Here is a 26,377-nt window from a genome sequence, read left to right as displayed (position 1 = left end):
CTGCGGCAGCCCCTATACACAGTACATCCCGGGAATGCTTACATTTTATGAGTATCCCCAGAAAACATCTGCTTCCGGGGGATTTCAAACACAATTAGTTTAATAAATATGCCCCTTTGAAACATAGCCAGTCTTAAAATGTAGCTAATAGATATTACATTATAATTATTTTTGGCTTAATTTGCACCAGTGATTGAGAAAGCTTCTGTTACAGTCAATAATAATTACAGAGGAAGTGGTGGAAGCAATTTCTATTATAATACTGTATCTAGCTGCAAAAGCTGGGGTATGTAAGGATTTGCTGGTACAGTAGTTCTACCAGCTCCAGCATGCTCTGGCAGCCTTGGCAGTCCAATCAATGAATGGCTATCAAGGCTTGCAGTTCCACATCAGTATTTTTAAGACTACAAACTACTACCCTGGCAACCATTATGCCAGGGCTGCCAGGTAGAGCCCAAGTGAAGTGGCACATAGGTGGTTGGTTTGCCCTAGGTTGGGAATTTTGCCCCATGCTGATCAAGCTGGTGCTGGTTTTAAATTATGACGGGGACCAAAAGCTGCAGGTTTTCCTGTTATATCTGACAGCTTGCCCTAACCTTGTCCAGCTTGCCACCTTTCATAATTATTATCTCAATGCTTTAGTGAAACCAGCCCACGGTATAAAATTGGTTCTGGTTATTCATTTTGGGCAGGGTCACTATGCATATTTTATTTATGTTTTTAAAGGAGTATTAATCGTGGTAGAAAACAGAACTGAATGTATAAAAAGTTGATGAAGATTTCAAAGCTTTCAGAAACTGTGGCAACATCATGCAATCAGCAAGATGTACTAAAGGGAAAATGTGATTAAAATAGTTTTGTCCCCATTTCCATCTTTACCAAGCTCCAAAATGCATTACTTCCCGAAGCTTGGACACAGTGGTACAGCGTGTTACCCAATAGAAGCTTATGGGCTTCTCTTCACATTCCTCACTGAAAGGGATCCAATCGGATTCCTACCAGCATCTCCCACGGCACACGTCATACGGCACATATGCAGAGGGGCTTCTGGGTCATAAACACGGAAGTCTCCTCATCACAAAGGACAGCTCTTTTACCTTAACACCGGTATGTAGCTGATAAGTGGTGGGATGTACCGCATCCAAAATGCAATGTGTAGTAGATCCTGCCCAATGTGTTTCACGTTATATGAATGGCAGAATAACATCCCTGTTGAAGTTAATTCCGCAGGTGGATGGAAGACGTGAATGTGAGGCTATTAGTGAAGCCGTTCTCAGGCTGTACCACCCAGCGCAGCAGTCTCCGTTTCAGTCTGCCAAACAAAGTGCAAGTGCTTCCATTCGGTGCTCACAGGATGAGAGGGTAAGTATGAGGTGCCTATTACTTACTTTCTCCCATCCTGGGAGCACCGAATGGAAGCACTTGCACTTTGTTTGGCAGACTGAAACGGAGACTGCTGTGCCGGGTGGTACAGCCTTTCAACGGCTTCACTAATAGCCTCACATTCACGTCTTCCATCCACCTGCGGAATTAACTTCAACCTGAAACCCTCTATAATTCATCGGTCAGACGGGCCCTCCAGAGCGGCTTCCCACCACCACCACGTGAGTTCCCCACAGATTGGGTTGAACAACGGAGCCAGCCATCCGTGGATGCGGTTTGCTGTACCGCTATTGCCGGATTCTCCCTCAACATCAAACGGGACGGTATCATCATTTGTGCAGGTATTACCTAGCGTTGTGGATTATTCACACAAAACTTGCTCATTTGGAATTCTATGCGAGCGCTCGCTCTGAAAGAGGGTGGCCGCATCTCTAAAATGAGCCGGCCTCCTGACCGCTCGCTAAGCTGTGGGTGACCACCCACAGCTTTAGCAAATGGCCAGGTTGATGGTCGCGATGATCAAGACCATCGCAACCATCGGGGCTTGCGATGAGTCCCTTGTGGTAGGGTCTCGTCTGCCGCAAGCCCCAGTGAGCATTCGGCTCTAATAGAGCCAGAAGCTCACCACTGACATCACGAGTGATGTCAGTGGGGCCACCCCCAAACGACAGGCGTTCCTTCGGGAACGCCTCCGTTTGGCAAGCCACCCCCCACCCCGCCTACAAAATGGTGCGAGCTGTCGATCACCATCGACAGCCGCCCCTTTTGTAGTGAGCCCCGGAGCAAGGGAATTTCTCTCCCGCTCCAGGGCTTGCGCACGCGCAGTGTGGACGCTGCGTGTGCGCAGGGCCTCAACATGGACCCGCTTGCGAGCGATCAGTGCTTGCGAGCGGGTCTGAATGAGACCCTTAGTAATAGTAATATTAATATACCCCATTTTGAAATCCTTTCCTAACTAAGGAACACTATTATAGCCATCACTTGTATAGGGGTTTGGACTCCAGGATTAATTGATTATTGAAGCATCACTGCATGTTCATTTGATTTTACATTGTTGCAATCTGCTGTCATAGCTATTATTATTAATATTATTTTTTCATGTGTCTATTTTGTTAATATATGTTGCATTTATATTTAGAACTGCTTTGAGTGACATTCACTTTAAAACCCTACTACGGCTGCTTTTGTTCTATATCTTCTTTGTGTTGTGGTGAGAGTGACTCTCTCACTCAGCTGTGTTGTATCTGGAAGGGTTATTGTAACTCCCCAGTACCTGGGCCTTTTTTCGAATAACATCCCTGTTGTGGATGTAAACCTTGCTACATATTGTTCTGTGTTGTCCAAATATGTCACTTTACATTTACTGTACCTTTCATATGTCAGGTTTCACTGGTATAGTCTCTGTGGCGCTGCAAGAACTATGTGACACCTTAAAGAATAAAGGATAACAATAATAAATAACAAGTCCTTTCAAATGTTCATCATTTCTAGTTGAGCCTTTTCTTCAAGCTCATCAATGAGGCAACATTTGGAGAGATTTATAATACTTGTTACATATTTTAGTGTAAGGTATGAAAAATATTGTTTTTGATCCATTTTCCCTTAGGGCAGTAGAGTATCCCAGACTTGCCTTCAGGTCACTGTTTTAGTTGTAGTTGCTGCACACATCAATGAGAATATTATATTTCATGGTGAATGTTTTATTTTCTGTTACTTATATACTCACCAGTGTGTTTCATATGTTATATATGCCTGATTCTGTAATATTATATTTCAGTATGCACTTACTGATAAGACTACATTTATTTTAATGTTCAGAATGGGAGTAAAAGCAGAAATAGTACATTCTGCAACCCTATACTAGCCTTCTGTGATATTCAGGGCAAGTACTAAAATATTAGACTGAACATTTGTACTATATGTTCGGTATGCAGTCAATATGTCGACATAAGAATGACAATACCAAAAAGGTCAACATGGTTTGAATGTCGACAGATCATAATACCTGAAAAACTCTATTTTGACATGCCGATTGTCAACATACACAATAGCAACATTATGACCATGTCAACATCCTGGTGCCGACATTTTGTTCCATACTCATATGTTCACCTGATGGAATTGTAATACTGTAGGTCACATTTATGTTAGTTTATAGTGTATTGTTCTGCATGCACTGTACTGAAAATCAACCCACAGAACTGTCTGACTTATTTTTCTGACTCTGCTGTGATTAAAAAATCATTCTTGAAATGTCCTGATAGTATATTGCAGTCATTCCATACCACACCACAGTGACTCTCATGTACTGGCTATATTGTAGAAATCGTTCCTGCTGTCTTGTCATTGTACCCAGCCACAGTACACTTCCAAAGCAGATAAAGAATGATGGGTACAATCAGGGCTATCTTAATGTATAGGCTCACTGAGCAACTGCCCAGGGCACCACAATTCTATGGGCCTTCGGACTGGTGCCCCCAGAGCTTATTGGGAGGCAGGTAGAGATTCCTCTGATGGAGTGTTAGCTATAATCAGAGCGGCCGGGGAGCATCTTTCTCTGCTTTCCTCTCAGCCATCTGTCCTATACAAGGAGAGAGGAGCTGCACACTATATGCAGTGTCTCCCAGCCTGCAGCCTGACAGTGAATGGTTGTCAGCATACTAATTGGGGTAAACTATGTTTTTTTTTTATACATTTTGGGTCTGAATTATTTTAGTGTGTTGAGAGGGGGCAGTGGGTGTCCGACCATAGGGGGCCCCAGTGCATTGCTTTGCCCAGGGCCTACAATGCTGTTGAGACAGCTTTGGGTACAATTTAAGTAGCGCACGCTGCACAACCTACTGTAATTTAGCTGCTTTTGTTAATGCATGATATACTCTGATATTCTACAATGAAGCAGCTTTCAAACATTGTGGCTCATAGGCTGATTTAGAAATGCATCTGCTCATGCACATGACTGTAAAACATGATTTCAAAAATCTCTGGCTTGTACAGCCGCCATGTAGAATAGAAGTAGAGAAACATTATACGGGACAGGCGACTATAAAATACAATGGTGAGAAAGGAACGCTGGATTCGTAAGTGATTGAATACATTAAAAAGCCTCTAAATTTATGTGTCTATATAATAATATCAAAGTTTTGGACCATTTACTTTCTACTACTGTGCAGTTACATGTAAGCTATTGTCCTCTTTTATCAACCATTACAGAATACAAGAGACTAAGGAGTCTATTTACTAAGCAGTGTTAGGAGAGAGTGAAAAGTGATAAGAAAGTGATAAGGTGCCAGCCAATCAGCTCCCAACTGTCATTTTTCAAACACAGCCTGTGAGATGATAGTGGGAGCTGATTGGCTGGCACCTTATCACTTTCTTATCACTTTTCACTCTGTCTCCTAACACTGCTTAGTAAATTGTCCCCTAATGGGGTATATTTATTAAAGGTCGATTTTAATCAATTTTAATGATTTTAAATCAATCAAAATCAATTAAAATTGACCATTAGTAAATATACCACTAAGAGTATGAATTCATGGACTGATATAGCTCTGCTTGTGGTCCTTTTCCCTGCAAAATGTTCACCGATCAATAGATAGATGATAATGACAAACAGCTCATAGTGAATTCAGCAGAGGGTAACAAACTATAGAGACCTCTACTACAGTACAGTACTACAGTATGAACTCAAAAATATGCTGCCTGCTGTGTCCAAGTATACAGTAGGTTTACACTTACAGTAAGTAGTCTCCTATAAGAAAATTGTCCCTTCATCACCACAGCTTACATGAAGTGCATTTAGTTAGTATAAGCTCTATAATGTTGATAACCTGTAATGGCAAGATACAGCTTTATATACAATATAATAAATGTATTATTTGGAAAATATGTTTTTCAGTTCCCCATCCAAGGCTTGCAACAGACTCAACAACAACAGCAAACTGCTGCCTTAGTCAGACAACTACAAAAACAACTTTCAAGTAAGTACAATACAGAATATGTGCAGTAACTGAACCAACTCATTAGTATAAACCAAGATCTCAGTTGTAAATGTTGTAATATTTTGGTTACATTATTTTAAACACAATTATCAGTGACACACATTCCATGTAGTCATTTATGGACCTAGTAATATTTTCAATATCAGAGAGTTCAATATCCTTAATCGATTTGTGAGTGTATTTACTAAAGCTTGTTTTTTCAAAGCTGATGACTATCGGCGACTTTGAGAGCTGGATTTAAAAGGGCAATAGTAATATGGACAAAACGAGGCCTGGTTTGCATGTATTACTACTGCCCTTTTAAATCCAAACCAATCTTGATTCTTTAGTAAATACGTAATGTATACTCTCGTTTGTGTGTTTAGGTTGGTCAATGCATACCATACAATTCTAATTTAATTTATATTGGCTACTAGTTAGTTTTCCCAGCTATGTTTTTGGTGCTTTAAACGAGGTACAGTATATTTTTTATTTAATCGTTTGTATGCAAATGTCTAGACACACCGATCCACTGATCCATTATGTGAAAAGAATTTAACACGACTGCTACATGGTACAAGCTTAAACATGACATATTTCTGCACATTTCAGTGCACAGTTTCTATTTACCTGCTAAATTTAACAGGCTGCAAAAAAATAAAACTGTGAATGTGTTACATGGAAAGTTTGTGCACCCTTTCAGTTAATTCAATGGTATCATATTCTCCTATTTCATCCTAGCTGAGGTATACTGGAAACAATGGGTTTAAGTGGGAATGCTGAGGATTAGACACTAAATAGTTAGCTCTATTGAGGCTGAAACTCCCCTCCCTCTTGAACACGCTGAAATCCACCTGCAACCTGATGCTTTTGTTTCTTCTACTCTTTTATTTTGTATTTTCCCCCGGGCACTTCAGCCCCCTTATGTTACTTAGGGCTCAGGGGCGTATCTATAGTGGGTGCAGGGTGTGTGGGGTAGACCTGACCCTGGGTTCGGGGGGGCCCACACCGCACACCCTGCAGCCATATTTGTTATATTTACCTCCCCGGAGTCCCACGTCTGTAGTATCTGCGCTGAGTTTTGTGCACGCGCAGAAAATGGCCGCCATGGTAATTTTCCCATTGACCTGCACATACGCAGTAGACTCTGGGCACAGATTAGTGCCCAGAGTTTATTGCTGCGGTGCTGCACTCAGTGCGCTGCCGGCCGCCGGAGAGAAAGGAGGGGCTCCTGGATGGAGACTGCACACGGCCCCCTCCGCTCTTAATACGCCCCTGTCAGAGCCTAATCCAGATGTGGACGCAATGCAATGGAGATTGAGCGATTGCTAGCCATTGTAAGCCCTTGCGCATGCATGTAAGCGGGATGGTTAGAAAAAAACATAGGCATGTCAGACCGTTTTCTATGCATCCATAAATCAGCCGCCCTCTTCGCCCCCTATGAGACCGGGTTTAGCCATGTAAAACAGCTAAACCCATATAAAGTTCTGGTTGGGGTGCGCTAACTGCGGTTAGCGTGCCCTAACTAGGGGTTTTCTCACACATTTCTGCTCGCATCCTCCTGAGGGTGCGCGCAGAAATGCCGGCGTCTATCGTGTCCTGACGGAGGAACAATTGAATTGCTCTGTCGGGCATCTTAAAAAAAGAGCCGCCGGCAAAAGAATTGAATTGCCTCTGTCTGGAGTCCCGCTATGTCTGCGACAACTTAGACTTACTCAGAAGGCTGATGGCCACCTGATCTGTGTCCAATGTTTACGGATTAAGCGCGAGCGGCGGACGTGAGATGCTTTCGGTGGGCGTCTCTAAGCACTGGACGGTGAGTTACTCATTAGCATATTTTAGCAACTGCGAATGTATGAGAGATTGCAGCTGTGATGACATTTGCGTTCACATCTGAATCCGTCCCTCAGTGTGCCAACGGAGTAAGGTTACAGCACTAGTAACTTGCTGTTGTCTCCACATGGCCGCAGCCCTCTCTGAATTGCCATGGGAGGACACCAAACACCCACGGGTGGGCATGGGTCCCAAAATACTGCACCCTTTAAAGATCCCCATCCCTGAAGCCACAGTCTTAAATTGATACCCTGTCATACTACCTGAGTTGGTAGCACCTGGACGTGTTAGGGGGCATAAAAGCTTGCTTCTATGGGGTTCCGGTCAGGTGATAGGTGGCGGAAGGAGAACGCTGGGGTCCAGCTAATCCTCCTCCATTTGCAATCACATCATTAACATATTCTGGTAGTTGACAATGTCATCTTGACGGAACCTTTACTGCTGGATAGTGTTGAGTGGAAGAAAAGGAAGGTCATTTGGGGGTAAGGGAGTGACATTGGAGGTCTCTGATCCCCTGACCCGGTTTCTGTTCTATTCTAAACCCCGGCGGTTTGGTGGCGGACTCTATTCTGTTCTAAACCCCAGGGGCTTGGTGGCGGTTTTGCAGCGGTTTCTAAATGACAGCCCTATTCTATTCTAAAATGTGTTTTGACTGTGGTTTGGAGGCAGTTTTGCTATGTGCAGATTTACTAAGGCCAAAACCGCTGCAAAACTGCCATCAAAACACATTTTAGAATAGAATAGAACAGGGCTGTCATTTAGAAACCACTGCAAAACCACCACCAAACCCCCGGGGTTTAGAACAGAATAGAACCTGCCACCAAACCGCTGGGTTTAGAATAGAATAGAACCCCCCATCAAACCGCCGCTTAGTAAATTTTGCCCAACCTGTTTATGTAATGGCAGGATAATGTATTCGGTGCTTTGTATTTTTTTATGGAAAAAATCTGGATCATGGGTCCTGTTAGGAAATGGTAATTTAGTGGCAGTTTTTTCTGCCCCAAATCAGCCATTAAACGTAGATTTTTTTACTAATTGTTGCTTGATAAAGTAAGCCCTTAGTAGTCTACAGGACACTTGAAAGCTCTGATATCTGCATACACATACATTTACTGCATTTTTATGTCTTGATATTTGCATACAAGATACATAAGCAAACTAGTGAAGGTTGATTTTCCCAGCAGACTGCTGTCTCCAATGTATTGTTATTAACTTTTATTTATAAGGCAACACAAAGTGTATGCAGCTCCGTACAGTGTAAATATATAAAACATTTCACAGTAATAGGGTATCAGAGTGGAATGTAGTTAGGCCGCCGGTCTAAATCTCGACGGCTGAATCCCTACAAGGGACTTAAGATAGGCGTTGAAATACCAATGCCTATCTTAATCCCGGCGCCAAAACACAGAAGGAGGGCTGCCCGAACGAGGTAAGTCCGGGACGTCCTTAGTGTTAACCTCGTGGGGGGGGAGGGTTAGTTTTCTATGGGGGGAGGGTTAGTGTTAGGCACCCCTAAGGAGGATATATCGTTCAGTGTGGGCACCTACAGGATGAGGAACGACTGAACGTTTACGATGTCGTAATCACTGTCGTTACCCCATCACCTAATGGATACGCACCTTAAATCTTTCTGCACATATTAAATCTACCCCACCTGCAGTGCAGCATGGTTACTCTATTCCCAAATCTGAATCAGGCCCTGTGTCTGCAGTTTCAAAAAACACAAAACTGAAAGGCAAAGGATTACTATATTCCCACTTTATTTTCGAGAAATCATCTTTCCAACTTTATATATAGGAAAGTGTCTTATATTTGTATTCACTGTTGATAAAAGAAAGTTTTACCTTGTTCCCCAGCACTCTTCTTCCCTGGGCTATACACACACAGATTAACCATTTCCTCATTACATTTTACTTTATAATTTTAGGAGATACCAAGAATTAAACCCAGGACGCAGAATAATAGAAGCTGCAGTGTACTCTTGGCCATCACATAGTATACAAAATAAAAGTTAATTCTTTTGGCAGTTATACAATACAGAGACCATTCTTATGACTGGTATATCATTTAGTCTGAGTTTGCTGGCAGGTATACAATAGTGTTTCTCCTGGGCTGGACATGACAGCATTTTACTCATAGTGGGAAGGGCTGACAAATCATTCCTAAATCCGACTTGCCTGGCAACCTCCATAGAAACCTATGGGGGGCTGCTTTTGTGGTTGTAAATGGAGGAACCATTTAGGGGATACTTACTGTAGGTAATTTTGTTTTCGTGGATTTCCCTGCAAATAACTTTAAGAAATATGCCTCTTAGACTCTGACGTAAGTCAAACTGTGGGAATTAAAAATATATATTTCTGTAGTGCACATGCATTCCAAACTGCAGGCATATTTAGGCTTGAGTGTATATTAGATATCTGGATGCTTAAACCTGGAGAGGCAGAACAGGTTCAGGCAGGCATAAGTTTAGTACATTAATGGCTCATACATGTAAGTGTAGCACATCCTCTTGTGATGCTACCTAATGAGACTTAGGGCTAGATTCAGTTGGCTTTCAGCAGCTCTGTAGGATGTTTCTCAGAGCTGATTTATGGAGGTTCTGATGTATTAGTGCACACTGATCATGATGGCACCATCTTGCACAACCTACCCACTTTTCATTGGCTATTTGCCTATTGACCCCTCTAGATAATAGTACCTCTATGACTGTTTCAGATATATTACATCGTTATGGACATGACTTCTGATGCTTTATTTGTAATTTAGATTTCTTTTGAACAGAATGTTTCTTGAGATATGTGTGACTCAGGATACACATACAGTACTCATGTAAGACTGTTAATATTGTGTTCCAAATGGACCAAACGCTAAGGGGTCTATTTATAAGATAATATTTGCGGGATATACCCGAAAACAATTGTTTTTTGGGGGATAACCGCAATTATTAAGTATCCCCCCAGATGTACTATGGAGGGAACGCAGCAGGTATCTCTGATATCTGCTGTGGTTCCTCTATTTCCGACAGCAACCGCAACCCCGATAGGTTTCTATGGAGGCTGCAAAGCACCAGAATGCAGAGCATGCCAGAGCTTTGCCCCAATAGGATAACGCCATCACCAGATGGCGTTACCCTATAGTAGCCTATGGGCTACTAACTACTAACGCTTGTGCAGTGCACGCCGGAGCTACAGATCAGTCTTTAGTGCCTGGTCTGCAACTGGTATTGGCATTGTTACAGCATTTACTGTACTACCCTGACTACACTAGTTTGTTTTTGTCTTTAACCTTGTCTTGTTTGTCAGTGATCCTGACTATGGCTGATTTTCTGACTGTGGTGCCCACCTAAACAATACCAAATCATACGCTTTCTTCATTGTATTTTAAATCACAAGGACTCACTTTAATTATCTCCTTCTACTGGGGTGATTGCTGCTTCAGTTTCTTTCAGCACATGTTGTGCAAGTGCTTGTTCTGTAGAGTCAGTCTCCCCACTGCATATCCCTACATCCCCTCAATATAATGAAGATCCTGTAATCAGAACTATAGGAGATTTCTTAACCAGTGTCCAAGAGCGTTTAATGAATTTCTGCCTGGACAAGCCAGTGTGGCTGACGTAATTTCTTTACTGTCAAAGCTCTTGTTTGGAAAGTCTTTGATGAACTCTGTAGGTTTTCTTCAGCCTCTTTTATCTAAATGAGGATTCCGGGGATATAGGTCAGTAGGTTCACACCCTGAATTCCAAACTTGGGTGGAAAAATTATAATTCAATATCCATGTTAAGGATGAACTGGTGCCCTGAAAAAACAGTAGTCTTACATCTGTTGAGAATCTTCTTACCCATTGCATTGACATTGGCTATAGGGAGTGACATCCTGAAAGAAACTCTTCCAGGAAGACTTTAACAACATGCTTTAATAGTTAAAGCAATATGTAGTCTTGACCTCTGAAGAAACCATGCAGCTACAGAGATTTTGTTTTTGAAGAGGAGTGGACCAAGATCAGGGGCAAACACAGAATTTCTAGAGGGGGGTTTCCAAATGCTTGATCTTGATTTTAGAACCAGTGTGGGCAGTCCATGAAGAGGGCATAATTAGCACTTCACCAGCTATAATATGTGCCATACAAAGTGCAGTGTATGTCATAATTCCGAAATCTGTAGGGCCAGCGATCACATTAAGCCATTAGATGCGGCAGTAGGGCCATCCTGCCTGAGCTGAATGTTTTTATTTCAGATGTGGCACCAAGCCAGAGCATTGGAGTAAGTACGGGAGTCTGGGGGAGCAGCAGGAGACCCTAGCATTGCCCTGTACATATATGTACATATTGGTCTCCTTATGCACTGAATAGTGTATTATTATACATTATCAATCATTAACCCTATTGATAGTCTAGAGCAGTGCAGCACCCAACAGTGCATGTTTTCCAGATCTCCTACTTGGTGCACAGGTCATTACTGGCTGACACATTTTCAAAGATCCACAGGTGGAGCTAATTGTATTATATACTATTGCTACTGTGGTCATGGTGTGGGCAGTGGAGGGAGGTTTCCAGGCAACCGAAAAACCTCCCTTGCATTTGCCTATGAAGATGTTGGAAAACTCCAAGGCCTAGATCAGGGGTAGCCAACCCTGGTCCTCGAGATAGCTACCAATAGTGCATGTTTTCCAGGTCTCACAGAATCGCAAGTGTAATAATTAGCTTCACCTGTGGATCTTTTCAAATATGTAAAACCTACTTTATACCTAAATTCCGGGTCTGACCCGGAGGTTGGAAAAGGGTTCCAAACTGGATCAGACCTGAAATTTAGCCGGCGCCAACCCAGGATATTCCCATATCGGCGCCGTTCACACCAGAGACGGTTCTGCAGTGACCCGGCTCTTCCGGCGTGGAAGTGGACGCATGGAGATGACGTCATCTCTAAGCGCCACTGAAGCTGGCCAATCGGCCGGCATGCGGCGCACTCCAGGTCATCGTAACCGGATCGCGCCCTTTACACTGCAGGGTTTCATGGGTCATTTCCGTGTTAAACCCTGCAAGTTACCTGGGTTAGATTGCCGGGTCACTCGACCCGGGAATCCAGCCCTGTCCCCTTTTACACTAAGGAGCTACCTGAGTTAACTCTACAATAACCCGTGTTTTAGCTCTGGTGTAAAAGGGATATTAGTGAGTAATGACTGCACCTGTGCACCAGCTAGGTGCTCTGGAAAACGTGAACTGTTGGTAGTTCTTGGGAACCGAGGTTGGCTATCCCTGGCCTAGATAGACTTGCCATTGTGCTTTTCTGCTTCAGTATTTGTAATAGGTACAGACAGGGGCGTATTTATTATGGGTCCAGGGGGGGCCCGCACCGCACAGCCTGCACCCATACTTTTTTTTTATATTTATCTTTCCAATGTCCCATAGAGTAGCGCTACAGAAAACTCCTGGAAAATGGCCACCACGGTTATTTTCCCGGCATCATGCGCAGTAGGAAATCACTGGGAAAATGGCTGCCATGCTATTTTCTCGGTTATCTGCGCAGTTCTGTAGACTCCGGGCACACTCTAGTGCCCGGGGTCCCGCTGCTGTCAGTTCGCTGACAGCAGCCGGGGAGAGGGGAGGGAGCCCCGGACGGTGAGTGAACATGAGCCCCCTCCTCTCTTATTACGCCCCTGGATACAGATTACTCTTTTCAAAGAGCAGCTAATTCAACTAGTAGAAATAGGCATATTGGCGCATCTTTTTTCCTGTTCGTTGAATAACTCTAAGTTCCATACCCTGGATAAATTCTTTGAACTTTGTTGTTGGTGCAGTTCTTTATCAGCACATTTTAGATTTTTCAATTTAAAAGAAACTGCTGAGAAAAACTCTTATGTTGCCGAGTAGGAATCTCTGACAATGAAACTTAATTTGGAAGAATGCAGCTATCTGCTGGAAGGAGCTTTGCCACTGATTACCATGTAAACTGACTACAAAATCCCCAATACCTCCAATCTGCTCAAAGATAAAACCCTCAAAAAGATTGCTGAGCATTCTTTGTTTCTTTCCTAGGTCGATTTCATCCCCTCTTGTTTCTCGGCTCTAAAAACAATCCCCCCTCCCCTCTTCTGCAAATTAGGGACTTTTTGGGGGAGGGGAGAGGCTTTGCAGCACACAGGATATCAGAAGTATTCATATACAATGCAAATGGGAATAATGCATAACTCAGTGTATAAGTTATGGCCGCCTGTGTCACTGCTCTAGTCACAGAATCATAAACTGGAAACATCGCAGTGCCCGCTATATAATGCAGAGAGTATCACAGTGACTGCCAGATAATACAGAGAGCATTCCAGTGCCTGCATTATAATGCAGAGCGCATCGCAGGGCCCACCATATAATGCAGAGAGCGTGACGTTGACTTCCATATAATACAGAGACCATCAGAGCCCGACATATAATGCAGAAAGCGTTGCAGTGACTTCCATATAATGCAGAGAATGTTGCGGTCAGGGGCGTTCTAGAGAGGAGGGGGCCCGCGTGCAGTCTCCGACACGGGCCCCCTCTTCTCAGCCCAGCAGTCGGCAGGCACTGAGCTGTGTGCAGCCAACGCTGGAGTTATAGACTCTGGGCACTGGAGTGTGCCCAGAGTCTATAGTGTATGCACAGGTCACCGGAAAAATGGCCGCCATTTTCCCTGTACTGCGCATGCGCAAACGACGGGAAAATGGCCCGCCGCGGCCATTTTCCATCGTTTTACAGCGGCGGACGCCCGCGCCGACGTGGGACACTGGAGAGGTAAGTATTATTATGGGTGCAGGCTGTGCGGTGCGGGGGCCCCCCTGGACCCAGGGGCCCGTGTTCCCCGCACACCCTGCACCCATTATAGATATGCCCCTGGTTGCGGTACATGCTATATAATGTAAAGGACATGGCAGTGCCCGCCATATAATGCAGACCGCCATATAATACAGAGACCATCAGTGACCCACATATAATACAGATGATATGAATACACCTTAACACACACACATACACATAATATTAATACACCACTCACACACATTTCATTAATACACCACCTCACCACAGCCAGTATTATAACACACCACCACCACCACCCAAAGAAAAAAAATACACCCCTCCCCATTGCATAAATATACCACCCAACTAGATAGCAATAAGCTGCACCGCTGGTAATTCCACTTAGAGATGGCCATCGACCATAGATGTTTTAAAAACAGCAAGTCAGTCTACTCACTTTCTGGCGCTATTACTCGGCCAGCTATGGCCGCAGCCTCGGTAGCTAAGGCTATCAAAGAATGGACAGAGGCACTGGGAGACAGCATGCCATCAGATGCTACCAGGGAACAACTGGCCTACATCTGCCATATTCAAGAAGTGGCCTCTTATTTGGGGAAGCTGTGTTGGATACTGGACTCCCTGCCTCTAATGCATCTGCGACCTCGGTGGTCGCCCGGGTCCATTGGCTACGGTTCTGGAAAGCAGACACGGAATCCAAGAAGGCCCTCGAATCATTTCCCTTCTCAGGCTGTTCAGTGCAGAATTGGCCAAAAGTGTAGCTACTGTGGCATCTTCAAAACCTGCCTTTCTGCCATCAGTAGCTGCTCCTAAGCCTTGGCCGTCCTCTTTTCGATCCTTTCACCCTCAGGGTAAGGCAAAAGGACAGTCCTTTCCCAGGCAATCTAGTTCTCACAAGACCACCAAGCTGCGATCCAAACAGTCTCTCACCTTTCCCAGCTATTTTTTTGTACAGGTCCCCCATCAGACCATATCAAGGCCCTCCAGGAAGCCATTCGCTCCCTACTGAATTCAAACGTGACAATACCAGTTTATTCAGTTCATCGAGGAACTGGTTTTTATTCCACTCTCTTTTTCGTTCAGAGTGGAACGGGTCTCATTGGCCTTTTCTGAATCTCAGATCCCTCAACAAATTTATCCGAGTGCCCAAGTTCCACATTGAAACTCTATGATCAATTGTCCTCACATTGGAGCCTAGGGATTTCATGGTTTCTCTGGACATTCAGGATGCATACCTGCATGTGCCTATTACTCCAACCCACGAACGGTTCCTACGGTTTGATGTTCTGCAGCAACATTACCAGTTTCAGGGGCTGCCCTGTGGTCTATCAACGGCCCCTCGGGTCTTTACCAAAATAATGGCAGTTATGACGGCCCACTACAGGCGTCAGAGAATCAGAATCCTGCCTTACCTAGAAGACCTCTTAATCTTGGCACAGTCACAGACTGTGTTACAACATCATCTCCAGCTGACCGTGGACTGCCTGCAAACACACGGCTGGATCGTCAATGGAAAAAAGTTCTCCCTATCTCCAACACAGCGGATGGAACATCTGTGGGCACTCCTGGATTCTCGAATACAAAGGATCTTTCTGCCAGCGGACAAGATTTTGTCACTGCACTTGCGTGGGTGGGTGCAAATTGCTTCACAATCGAAGGGTATCCATTCACTCAGCAATGCAGGTCTGGGGGTCAATGGTATCCACCTTCGACATGGTGGAATACGCCCAGTTCCACTCTAGGCCCCTTCAACAACTGATTCTCTCCTGGTGGAACACACAGTGTCATCTGATCCAGTACCAGACTCTTTCCGGAGGTTTGGCTTTCCCTTTCATAGTGGCTGCAGACATCCCATCTGGACAAGGGTCGCCCCTTCTGCATTCCTAATTGAGAACTTCTCACTACAGATGCCAGCCTTCGCGGATGGGGCACAGTAAATGGTCATCATACCTTTCAGGGACAGTGGACAACCCAGGAAAGTCGCCTGCTCATAAACATTCTGGAGCTTCGAGCAGTGTACAGAGCACTCACTCGGGCGCAAGACCTTCTTTGGGGAAGGCCAGTCCAAATCCAGTCAGACAACGTGACTGCAGTAGCCTACCTCAACCATCAGGGAGGCACGCGAATTCGGGCAGCCATGCGGGAAGTGGCAAACAACCTGGTCTGGGCCAAATGTCATATCATGCCAATCTCGGCAGTGTTCATTCCCGGAGTCCTCAACTGACTAGCAGACTTCCTTAGCCGTCAGGACATACACGCCGGAGAGTGGGCTCTCCATCCGGATGTCTTTCAACTCCTGGTGGACAATTGGTGCCTACCAGAAGTAGACCTTATGGCCTCACATCACAACCACAAGGTCCCAAGGTACAGGACCAGAGACCCCTCCGCCACCTTTGTGGACGCTCTGGTCATGAGTTGGACCTCAATCTTGCATACTTCTTTTCTCTGCTCTCCCTCCTCCCAAGGGTTCTCCGAAAGTTCAAACAAGAGCGCAGCACAGTGATACTAATAGCCCCAGCCTGGCCCAGGCACCATTGGTTCACCGACCTACGTAGTCTCTCCATAGACACTCCTTTTCCACTTCCTCTATGGCAGGATCTGTTAGCGCAGAGCCCTTGCCTGCACCTAGATCTACCTCGTCTGTCTTTGACAGAGTGGCTCTTGAGTTATCCCTCTTAAGAGCCAAGGGTTTCTCTCGCTCTGTGGTCCAGACGATGCTGAGTGCATGTAAGCTTTCCTCATCCCGCATCTATTACAGAGTATGGCGCTCTTACTTTCAGAGGCTATGACCCTACAGTTTTTAGGGCTCCTGGGTGCTTGCCTTTCTCCAGGCTGTTAGACCTCAGCCTCCACCTGACCTCCCTTTAGAGTTCAGGTTTCTGCACTATCAGTCTGCTTCAGCGAAGGATCGCTCCCCTGTCTGATGTTAGAAGATTCTTTCAGGGTGTTCTCTGTCTTCAACCTCCCTTTGTCCCACCGGTGGTTCCTGTGGGATTTGTCCTTGGTTCTCCAGGCTTCTCAGTTTGAACCTCTGGACTCAGTTGACCTCAAGTGGCTGATGGCAAAGACGCTCTTTCTCCTCGCTATTTCCTGTGCCCGCAGGGTATCTAATATGGCAATGCTCCCCCTTCTTAATCTTTTATCTGGATGCAGCTGTCCTCCGCACCCCAACTAAATTACCTTCCTAAAGTGGTATCCCGATTCCATTTAAATGTAGAGATTGTGGTTCCGGCCTCTCAGTCCTCAGACCTCTTTGCAGGTGAAGCCTCTCTGGATGTGGTTTGTGCTCTCCGGAGCTACGTGGATCATACCAAATCCTTGAGGAAATCGGATTCTTTTTTTGTGTTGGATGGTTTTCACAAGCGAGGCTGGCCAGCTAACAAACAGACTCTGGCTCGTTGGCTCTGCATGACAAGCTGGTCGTCTTGTTCCAAATAGGATCATGCAAGCTGGTCGTCTTGTTCCAAATAGGATTACAGCATATTCTACTCGGTCTGTGGGACCCTCTTTGGTGGTTCGATGTGGCGCATCTGCTGAACAATTGTGCAAGGCGGCCATGTGGTCTTCCATCCACACCTTTCTCAGGTTCTACGCCTTTGATACTTTTGCCTTTCTGGATGCTTCCTTTGGGCGTCGTATTCTCTTTTCTGTTCAGGAGCGTCCCCACCCTTAGGGGAAACTGCTTCAGGACATCCCCATGGTATCCCTGTGGATCCCTATGGACACTGAAAAAATTAAGAGTTATAGTAGACTTACCTTTGTTAACTCTATTTCTTCGAAGTCCATAGGATTCACAGGGCACCCACCCTGACGAACCTAGCTTCAAGGGGTATTTTTCTCTTGGTCACGGATTCTCTCATCTTTTGAGAGAGTTTTTCTCGTGTACCTTGTTCTTCTTTCTCATCTCTCCTGCTCCTGCCTTGGGCTTGTTTACAAAACTGTCTGCCTGTGGCCGGTGGCAGGGTATATGTGGAGGAGGACCAGTGCATCCTGGGAGCTAAAGCTAAGTCTGTTTGGTGCCCGGATCACTCCAACCACACACACCTCATGGTATCCCTGTGGACCCTATGGACTTCAAAGAAATAGAGTTAACAAAAGTAAATCTACCATAACTCTTCATTTGTATCTGTTTTTTCCTGTCCAGCATAAAATTCCTTGTCTCTCTCTGGCTGGTTATACCACTTTCTATATTTGGAACAATCTAGGAGGCCCTTTGAAAAGCTTGTACAGCTGCTAAGAGTATGGAAAACTATAACCATTAGAGTTTAGGGCCTGATTCAGACCCACTCGCTAAGATGCATACACTCGCTACTGCCGATGGTATGCAGTGTGTATGCATTGTGCGCATGCATCGCAGTGCGCATGTGCATACCTTGCGCATAGACAGCCCAGCAGAGTGAGTGACAGGAGAAGCCGTTTGTAGGTGGTAACGGGCTGGACATAAAAACGATGGAGTGGAGGTGCAAACGCAGGCGTGTCTGAGCATCTCAACTGCGTTTTTTTAGAGGTGTGCATAATTATAAGACAGCATCATAGTACATGTCACCTGGCTTGTTTTTACACTGAAGTGCTCGCAGTGCTTGTGGCAAGGTATGGTCAGCCTCAAGCACTGCGATAGCATCCGATGTACCGATGGTTGCATACACTTCCTGGACATGACGTGCCCAAGTAGGCGTCTTAAAACAGGCTGGTGGGTGTCTGCATACACTATGTTATCGCTCTCTAAGAAATACTGGGAGTGCTAATGCATTGCGGTACGATTGCACTGCCTACGCAATTTGCATACACATCATGCGAGCGATCGCATCTAGCGAGCGGTTCTGAATCAGGACCTTAGTGAGCTACACTGATTTTCTTTTTTTAAATGTACTTGTTGCATGGCTACTACTATGCTCAAATCTTAGAGCTGTAGGTATGTTTTTGCTAAATAAATTTAGCACTATGGTAAAATAATAGTGCCTATTTCTATTGTATTTGGTCACCTCTTTCCTCCTCTTCCCAAGTCATATCAGACATATTTATTAAATATAACCTATTTAACATGGATGTAAGATCGGGACAGCAGTAAAAATGCTTTATAAGTTAATTTTTCTCATGGGAATCAATGCAAAGCATGTTTCAGTTTTTAAACTTTTTTTTTTTTTTTTTCAACGAAAAAGCCTAAAGCTAGGTACACACTGGACCAATGTCGGGACGATATGCAGTTTTGTAACGACATATCGCCTACATCGCTTTGTGTGCACATATGTTTGCACGCTCCCGCTGTCGCTAGCATCGGTCATTAGGCTTCCTGTGCTGCACATCAGACCTAGCGATATCGCTAGCGGCCAGTGCATTGTTAATGAATGACGTATCAGTGATTGTTACGTCGTTCATTAAAGTCGTCCAGTGTGTACGTACAATCACTGGTGACAGGCATTCGTTCTGATGTCAGAACAAATGCCCGCCGCTCCAGTGTGTGCCTAGCTGATGACCGAGTTTTAACTTCCACTGTGCATGGAATTGGCAAGCTTGGTCATGCATGTCCATATCCCTGGTGACTGACCATGCAAAGCTGTAAGTTAATTCTTAAGGTGCGTACACACACAACGATTTTTTGAACGATTTAACTATAACGACGTCGTTATCATTCTAAAAATTATATTTTTACATATTTACAACTCAAACTGAAATCACAGTTCAAATTTGGTTCTTTATTTTTTAATTTTAAACTAAGTAGGACTTGAGGTTTGTCTTGAGATTGATTTTGCATATTCTGCCCAAAATACACTGACTGGTCATGGAAATGTTCCATGAGATGAAAGTTTGCTGTATATTGAGGCTGATTCTAAGTCGCGTGAATCTCTGTTCATGGACCAAGCGGCGAGTTTTATCACACAGCGCATATGCAGAAGTGCATTTACGCATTTTAATGTTTGTCCATCCTATTCCGAGTCAGCCGAAACTTGGCCGGATGAGTCTTTCCATGAAATAGAGTTTTTCGGGACGGGAACTGGGCAGTGGCATTGCGCTTGTGCATAACCACTCTGAAGTGTGGGGTGTCGTAAACCTGAATCAATAGCTCCATGTGATTTTGAGTCGTACGTACAGAAAAGGGAAGCCGGTATCTTGCGGATCTCCTGCACCTAGCATGGGGATGGTGCAATTGCAGATACTACTGGTGATGATTGCGGCGGACTGTGTAAAATCTATGTTTGGCGCGGTTTTCCACTTGCGTATGCTCGCTCCCCCGCATTAGGTGAATGGATACTCACATTAAGATAAGTAAATTAGTAAATCAGGCTTCCATGGCTGCCCACAACTACAGTCACAGAATCAGACCCATAATGCATCCAGTCATAATGTCAATTTTCTAAAGTCTGTGTAACTGCTGAAAAATAGACAAAAGATGAACCTGTCTGCTACAGTCCTTTTTCTGAAGAGCACTGACCACGTAGCGCTCTTGTCAAAAGCACATCTATTGAGTGTCAACTAAAAATGTGATCAGATCATTACAACCGAACTTCCATGTGTGCAGACATTTTAGGGTGCTCAGGGGGATTAGCAGCTAATCTTGCTTACAGAATTTACATAGATTACAGCTAGCCTGAATTAGATGGAAATAGCTATTTGCATCTTGTGAATTAGTAGCTGTTGCAGCAGAAGTTTGCATGTCAGCCATTTTGTTGGCTAAAGCAATAATCACAAGATTGTCAAAGTACAACTACTGTAAATTGTGATACCATCGAGGCATAACGCAACAAGTTTTTCACAAATTTTGCTAAGGGCCTTATTCACTATGGATCCCAATATTGCGCACGTTCAACTGTGATAGCAAGCAAAGCCACTGCCATCGCAGTGCAAACTCAGCCATCGCCCAGTTTACCATACGCACATCCATAATACTAAGCAGAATAGCTAAACCATAGGGACAATCGAGTACCAGCGCAGCCTCACGCACAGTTGCGCAAGCCCTGACCCTACTCAGAAATTGCTAATTGCAGCGCTCGCTATGAGACCTCACACTGCGTATGGCTTCTCAGTGGCTAATTTATGTACGCCTGCGCTTCCCAGACTGCAGCCCTGTTACCAACCGCAAATGGCTCTTCCTTTCAATCACTCTGTGATGGGTCTGCGTAGCCTCTGCGATCACATTGGCTGGTTCGTGATTGCGCAGAATGCAACAATCACCCGATTGCATGCGTTATCACAGTTGTGAACGGTAGTGAATCAGGCCCTAAGTGATAAAATAATGGGCCATACTTTCATAAATTCTGGTTAAACCTATTTAATTGCTGCTACCAAAAGGCTACAAAATATAATGAGTGAAATTAAACAGATTTGCACGGATAACCCTACATTTATAAACCAGATTCAGTATTACAGAGCAAGATTATTAAAATAAGATAAATTATGGAGTTGGAGCACATCATTTCCACTCTGCCAAGGGACTTACATTTTGCATATTGTTCAGCATCCCAGCACAGCGACCTGCAGTCCTGGTTTGTGGAGGCATATCCAAAGTGCGGAGCGGTGTGCACCTGAAAGCCCATCTACTTGATGTGCGCATCCGGTGCATTATGTAAATGTGTGCTGGTGACAGCTATAGTGTAATAGTTCTGGTAAAACCTGTAATGTAGATAGGTATGTCTGGGAAGGATTAGGAGTAAGGATACAGAGGGCCTGATTCAGACCCGGTCGCAAGTGCTGTGCGCTCGCAACCGGGTCGATGGTGGACCAGTACGCATGCGCACGACGGAGCCGGCTCCGTCGTGCGCATGCGCGAGACCCGGATAGCGACGGGCACTCCGTCGCTCCAGGTCACTCAACAAAGGAGGCGAGCTGTCGATGTTGAGTGACAGCTCGTCCCCTTTGGTGGGCGGGCCGGGGGGGTGGCTGCTCAAATGGAGGCGTTCCCATGAGAACGCCTGCCATTAGGGGGAGGCCCCACTGACATCACGAGTGATATCAGTGGAGAGATTCCGACTCTGTTAGAGCCGAAATCTCTCTGGGGCTTGCGGCCACGAGACCCTACCACAAGGCTCTTATCGCAAGCCCGATGGTCCATCGCGACCATCAACCTGGCCGCTCGCTATAGCTGTGGGTCACCCACAGCTATGCGAGCGGCCAGAAGGCCGCAGAAAAAAATAAAAAAAAAGCCCTGATTCAGAGCGAGCGCTCTTTCAGAGCGTCCGGCTCTGAATCAGGGCCAGAGTCCATTTGGAGAGGTAGAGATGTTCTCAGCAGAGCATATCAGCATACACTGTATCTGTGCTGCTCACTGTTTGGAATGATAGCTATATAGCAAGTCTGTGTTAGTTTGTACGTGTGTGTCACTGGGATTGCATGGTAACCTATTTATGGGAGCAGTTCATTCTCTCTGTAAATATGTTTATTTACACATTTACTGCTCTTTTCAGTAAGAACTGTGAATTACATTTATTCCTGAAAGTCCAGCCATCTTTTATGTTCAGCAGCATTCACACTGGTCTCCCAAATCTTTCTACTACAGGGGGACACATAGAGATGTATATTGTGTGTGTATGTATATATATATACTGTGTATATATATATATATATATATATATATATATACTGTGTATGTATATATATATATATATATATATATATAGTATATTTTCCAACAGCTCCCTTGTATTTATGATGCATTAATGTTATCATTATTGTATGTAGGTTTGGAATTAAATGCTAATAATAATGTGCAGTCCTCGGGAGGTGAAAACTTGTGTCATTCAGTGTACATTATGTTACCCATTTACCATAAGCGTGAATAGATGGATACTTCTTATGGCATGTAGAGTAAATTGAATTCACATGTTAGCTTTACTTTCACTGAAGTACAACAGTTTGGAATTAGCGACCGGTACAAAGTTATTTTCCCTTTTTGTTCTTATTTTGTGAATGTACAGTATGTGATCATTTAAACATTAGCAATATTGGATACAATTGTAAAGTAGTAAGACAAAGTCATTTAATCTTAATGGGGAATTAAATTCTCAGCAGTGTGCCACCATGATGTTCAGCTGCTCACATCTCCAAACTATATAGTGGTTCAAAATCACCTGGCGATGTTTTTTGCCATGAGACGTTGGCTTTACGACCATGCCGGCGGCACTTTGTGGACAACGTCAAGAAATTTGTTCCTTCCTAAGAAATATCTAAATATAATTCCATTCATGTACAGTTATAAACTTATTAATATGCACTTCCTAATGGCTTGTGTGTTTTTGACTATGTGACATGTTCTATTTGTGTTTTTTGTTTATCTCACAGGTAACCAGCCCCAACAAGTGATACATTTATATGGAGATCCTTCCAGTTTCTAAACCTGGACACACAAATCAATGCTATTTGTTCTCTTTACACTGTACAATTTTGTAAGCTTTATTTATATGATTTTATTGAGTGTGTGGATAGCCTCCGAAGATGTAGTTTGGTATTTGATGTTTTGTTTACTCTGCGGCCTAATGAACACCAGGCCTGTTTTATATTGGTTTTCTTGCTGCTATAACTAAAAGGACATTGTGGATTAGACTGCTGACTGTACAAATGCACTGGACCAAATTAGAGTTAAACATTACTGTGCTTCAATTTTAACCTAACATAGGCTTTTACGAAAATGTTTGTCTCTTTTTTTACTTGTTTCTTTTTTTATTAATTTAAGTCCATATTCTTTTTATAAACTTTGACAGCTCATAGGTACTTTATAATGTTTTGTTGTTAATATACTGTTCGTATACCCCTCTTTTGCTCTTTAGATTCACTGGGGTAGTATGGTGTGTTGCAACTTAATGCTATTACTTTACTGGAACTACATTGATCAATATAAATTATCTGCAGTCCACAACCTACAGATTACAGCACAATCCAGTGCTTCACCACAATAAACGTGCTTGTCTCAGGGATCATTTCACAACAGATTTATACCTAGTATAGTACACCAAGCCATAGTCATTTATTTATTCAAGTATTGCTTCAATATTAATTTAGAGTACAGTGAGTGTAGTTTTTAGTAGGGCTGTCAAGAGAACTGCCAGGCTCCTGAGCTAGAAGGCAAGGCCAATCATGTGTGCGCATACCCACGCACACACTCATTCCAGATAATCGCTCTCATGCCAGCAGGTGTAAATTTATCATTGTTTTTACAACTTTTTAAGCCACGACTGTTGCAAAAAAGTTTTTTTTTTCTTATTTGATTAATTTGGAATAACTGTATGTATCTATTGGGTTCATTTTATAATGAGAGAACCTGATGCAGTTATTACAAGCACCAGGATTTATAGGACAGACGGTTCTAGCGATTTAATTAAACTGTCCATTTTCTTGCTATCATTATCTAAAGAAGAGGCTTTTCATGTGGTGATAGACCTAATACTAAGTAACCACATGTATCATGGGTCTCCCTCTATACAAGACTATCAACAAACAGTGACAATAGAAAATCTATTCTCTGGCTGCATATTGCAGTGTTAGACACACCTATACACACTGCATTACCCTCTTGTTGTGCGTCTCTAGATGTGCACCAGTACTATGGCAGGTGCCGTTTCTCTGTCTGACTATGGGCTCCTGTGTGTGTGACTGTGCATCTCTGTATGCAGCGAATTTCAGCAACACTCCCAAAAGACCAAAATCTCCATGCATCTATTTAGCTATCCTCCTGTTACCTCCAAGCAGGGCTGGTGCTAGGTTTGTAAGCACCCTAGGCAAAGCTTCACTTTGCCACCCCTGCTCACCCCAGTTTTCTATCCACTTGTTCTCTTGCCTCAGGCCATCCTCTTGTCTTGTGCTGTGCTCCTCCATTCCTCAAGACAGGAAAAGGGAAAGGGGAAGTGTGATGGTGCACTCGTCGAATAAGAATATAATTAACACATAAAAAATTACTTTCATTAGAAATATTTAAAAAGGTGGTTCCCCTCCTCGGGTAAATGATACGGCAAAGTATTTATAAATAAAAAGATTGAAAGAAAAAATTAAAATTGTATGCCAGGGGTCTTATCACACACTCAAATAAATTCTGATACTTGTCTGTCTGAATATTATCTGTCATATCATGTAATGATGAGCAAAACGATAATTACTAACACACAGATGGATATGAATCCCAAGCTATTATCTATTGGCTCTACGAGGTTCCTAATTTGTGTCAATTCACACATAAAAATAAAGACCATGTATCGACTTGTATCCAAATGTTTTTGTTTACTTAATGGAGCAAAATTCATCTACACATACTATTCAACCACATCTGACATAGAATGTAGGTGGTCAGTGGTAACTTAGTACTGCTGCAAAAACTAATATCATCACACTATAATGGATACACTACCAAATGAGACCATTGATTGTGTCTCCCCTCTAAGTATGATTTGAGACTACCCTCAGTCCTTGTGTCGTAAATGAAACCCCTTCAAATAACAGGCTGTGTTCACATAGCTGTAAAAGGGTATACCATGATTTTGGGGTATTCATTATGCAGAAAAAAAAAACATTCTCTTTATTATTAGATATAATGATTTCCCAATAGTCTCATAGAAGGTTGATTTATTAATCAATTCACTCCTGCAAGGCTTGTTAGTAGTCTGGTCTCTACTTCATTTGTTTAATGTAAACTGCTAAATATTACAGATTCAATTGTGATAAGCTTTGGATCTCAAGGAGTTACTGTGTGCAGACTGTAATCAGCAGTTACACACTATGAGATCCCCAGCTTAACCTGCCAGTAAATCAGGGGTGGGAAACCTTTTCTCTGCCGAGGGCCAATTTTGATATATATAACATTATTTGCGGGCCCGATGCCGGCCTCGCCTCCTCCAAGTGACTTCACACGGAGGCAGGGTTACAATCGCCGGTGATTACAGCAATAATCTGGGAGCTGTAAGGGCAGCGGTGTGACAGTCTAAAACATCCTAAGGACATTCCAGGCGGCACTGCTGCATAGATTCTGGCTGCAGGGTGTCATGCTAGGCACCCTGCTAGCCAGATGAGACTAGCAGAAAAAAGCTCAGAGGGCCTGACCAAATGATACCGAGGGTCTTATATGGCTCCCCGGGTAGGAGGTTCCCCATCCCTGCAGTAAAGTGTCTGCAGCATTTCGAAAGTAACAGCCTTGTTTGTAAAAATGTACCTTGAAGTAAACTGTTACAAGCAATATGTAATCACAGATATTGGCAGATAGTAATCAGTCCCTCTATGCTGCCTAAAAATAGGTTTATATTAACAGTTACAGCTGACATTGATCGCATCACACCAGGGATGGGGAACCTCCTCCCCGGGGGCCTTATAAGGTCCTCGGAATCATTTGGTGAGGCCCTCTGAACTTTTTTCTGCTAGCCTCATCTGGCTAGCAGGGTACCTAGCATGACACCCTGCAGCCAGAATCTATGCAGCAGTGCTGCCTGGAG

General features: G+C 43.9%; 1 protein-coding gene across 1 annotated transcript in view; it reads left to right on the top strand.

Moving 5' to 3' along the window:
• Window positions 1–25,195, top strand: part of MED12L (mediator complex subunit 12L) — a 709,720-nt gene extending 684,525 nt beyond the window's left edge. Inside the window, exons 43-44 of the mRNA XM_088447707.1 lie at window positions 5,279–5,360; window positions 23,247–25,195. Of these exons, the coding sequence (XP_088303833.1) occupies window positions 5,279–5,360; window positions 23,247–23,299 (135 nt within the window). The 3' untranslated portion in view covers window positions 23,300–25,195. The remainder of the gene's footprint in view (window positions 1–5,278; window positions 5,361–23,246) is intronic.
• Window positions 25,196–26,377: the final 1,182 nt, after the last annotated feature.

The sequence above is a fragment of the Taudactylus pleione genome, unplaced genomic scaffold, assembly GCF_031769625.1.
Source record: "Taudactylus pleione unplaced genomic scaffold, aTauple2 ptg000436l, whole genome shotgun sequence".
Lineage (NCBI taxonomy): Eukaryota > Metazoa > Chordata > Amphibia > Anura > Myobatrachidae > Taudactylus > Taudactylus pleione.
This window is presented reverse-complemented; position numbering and strand designations above follow the sequence as displayed.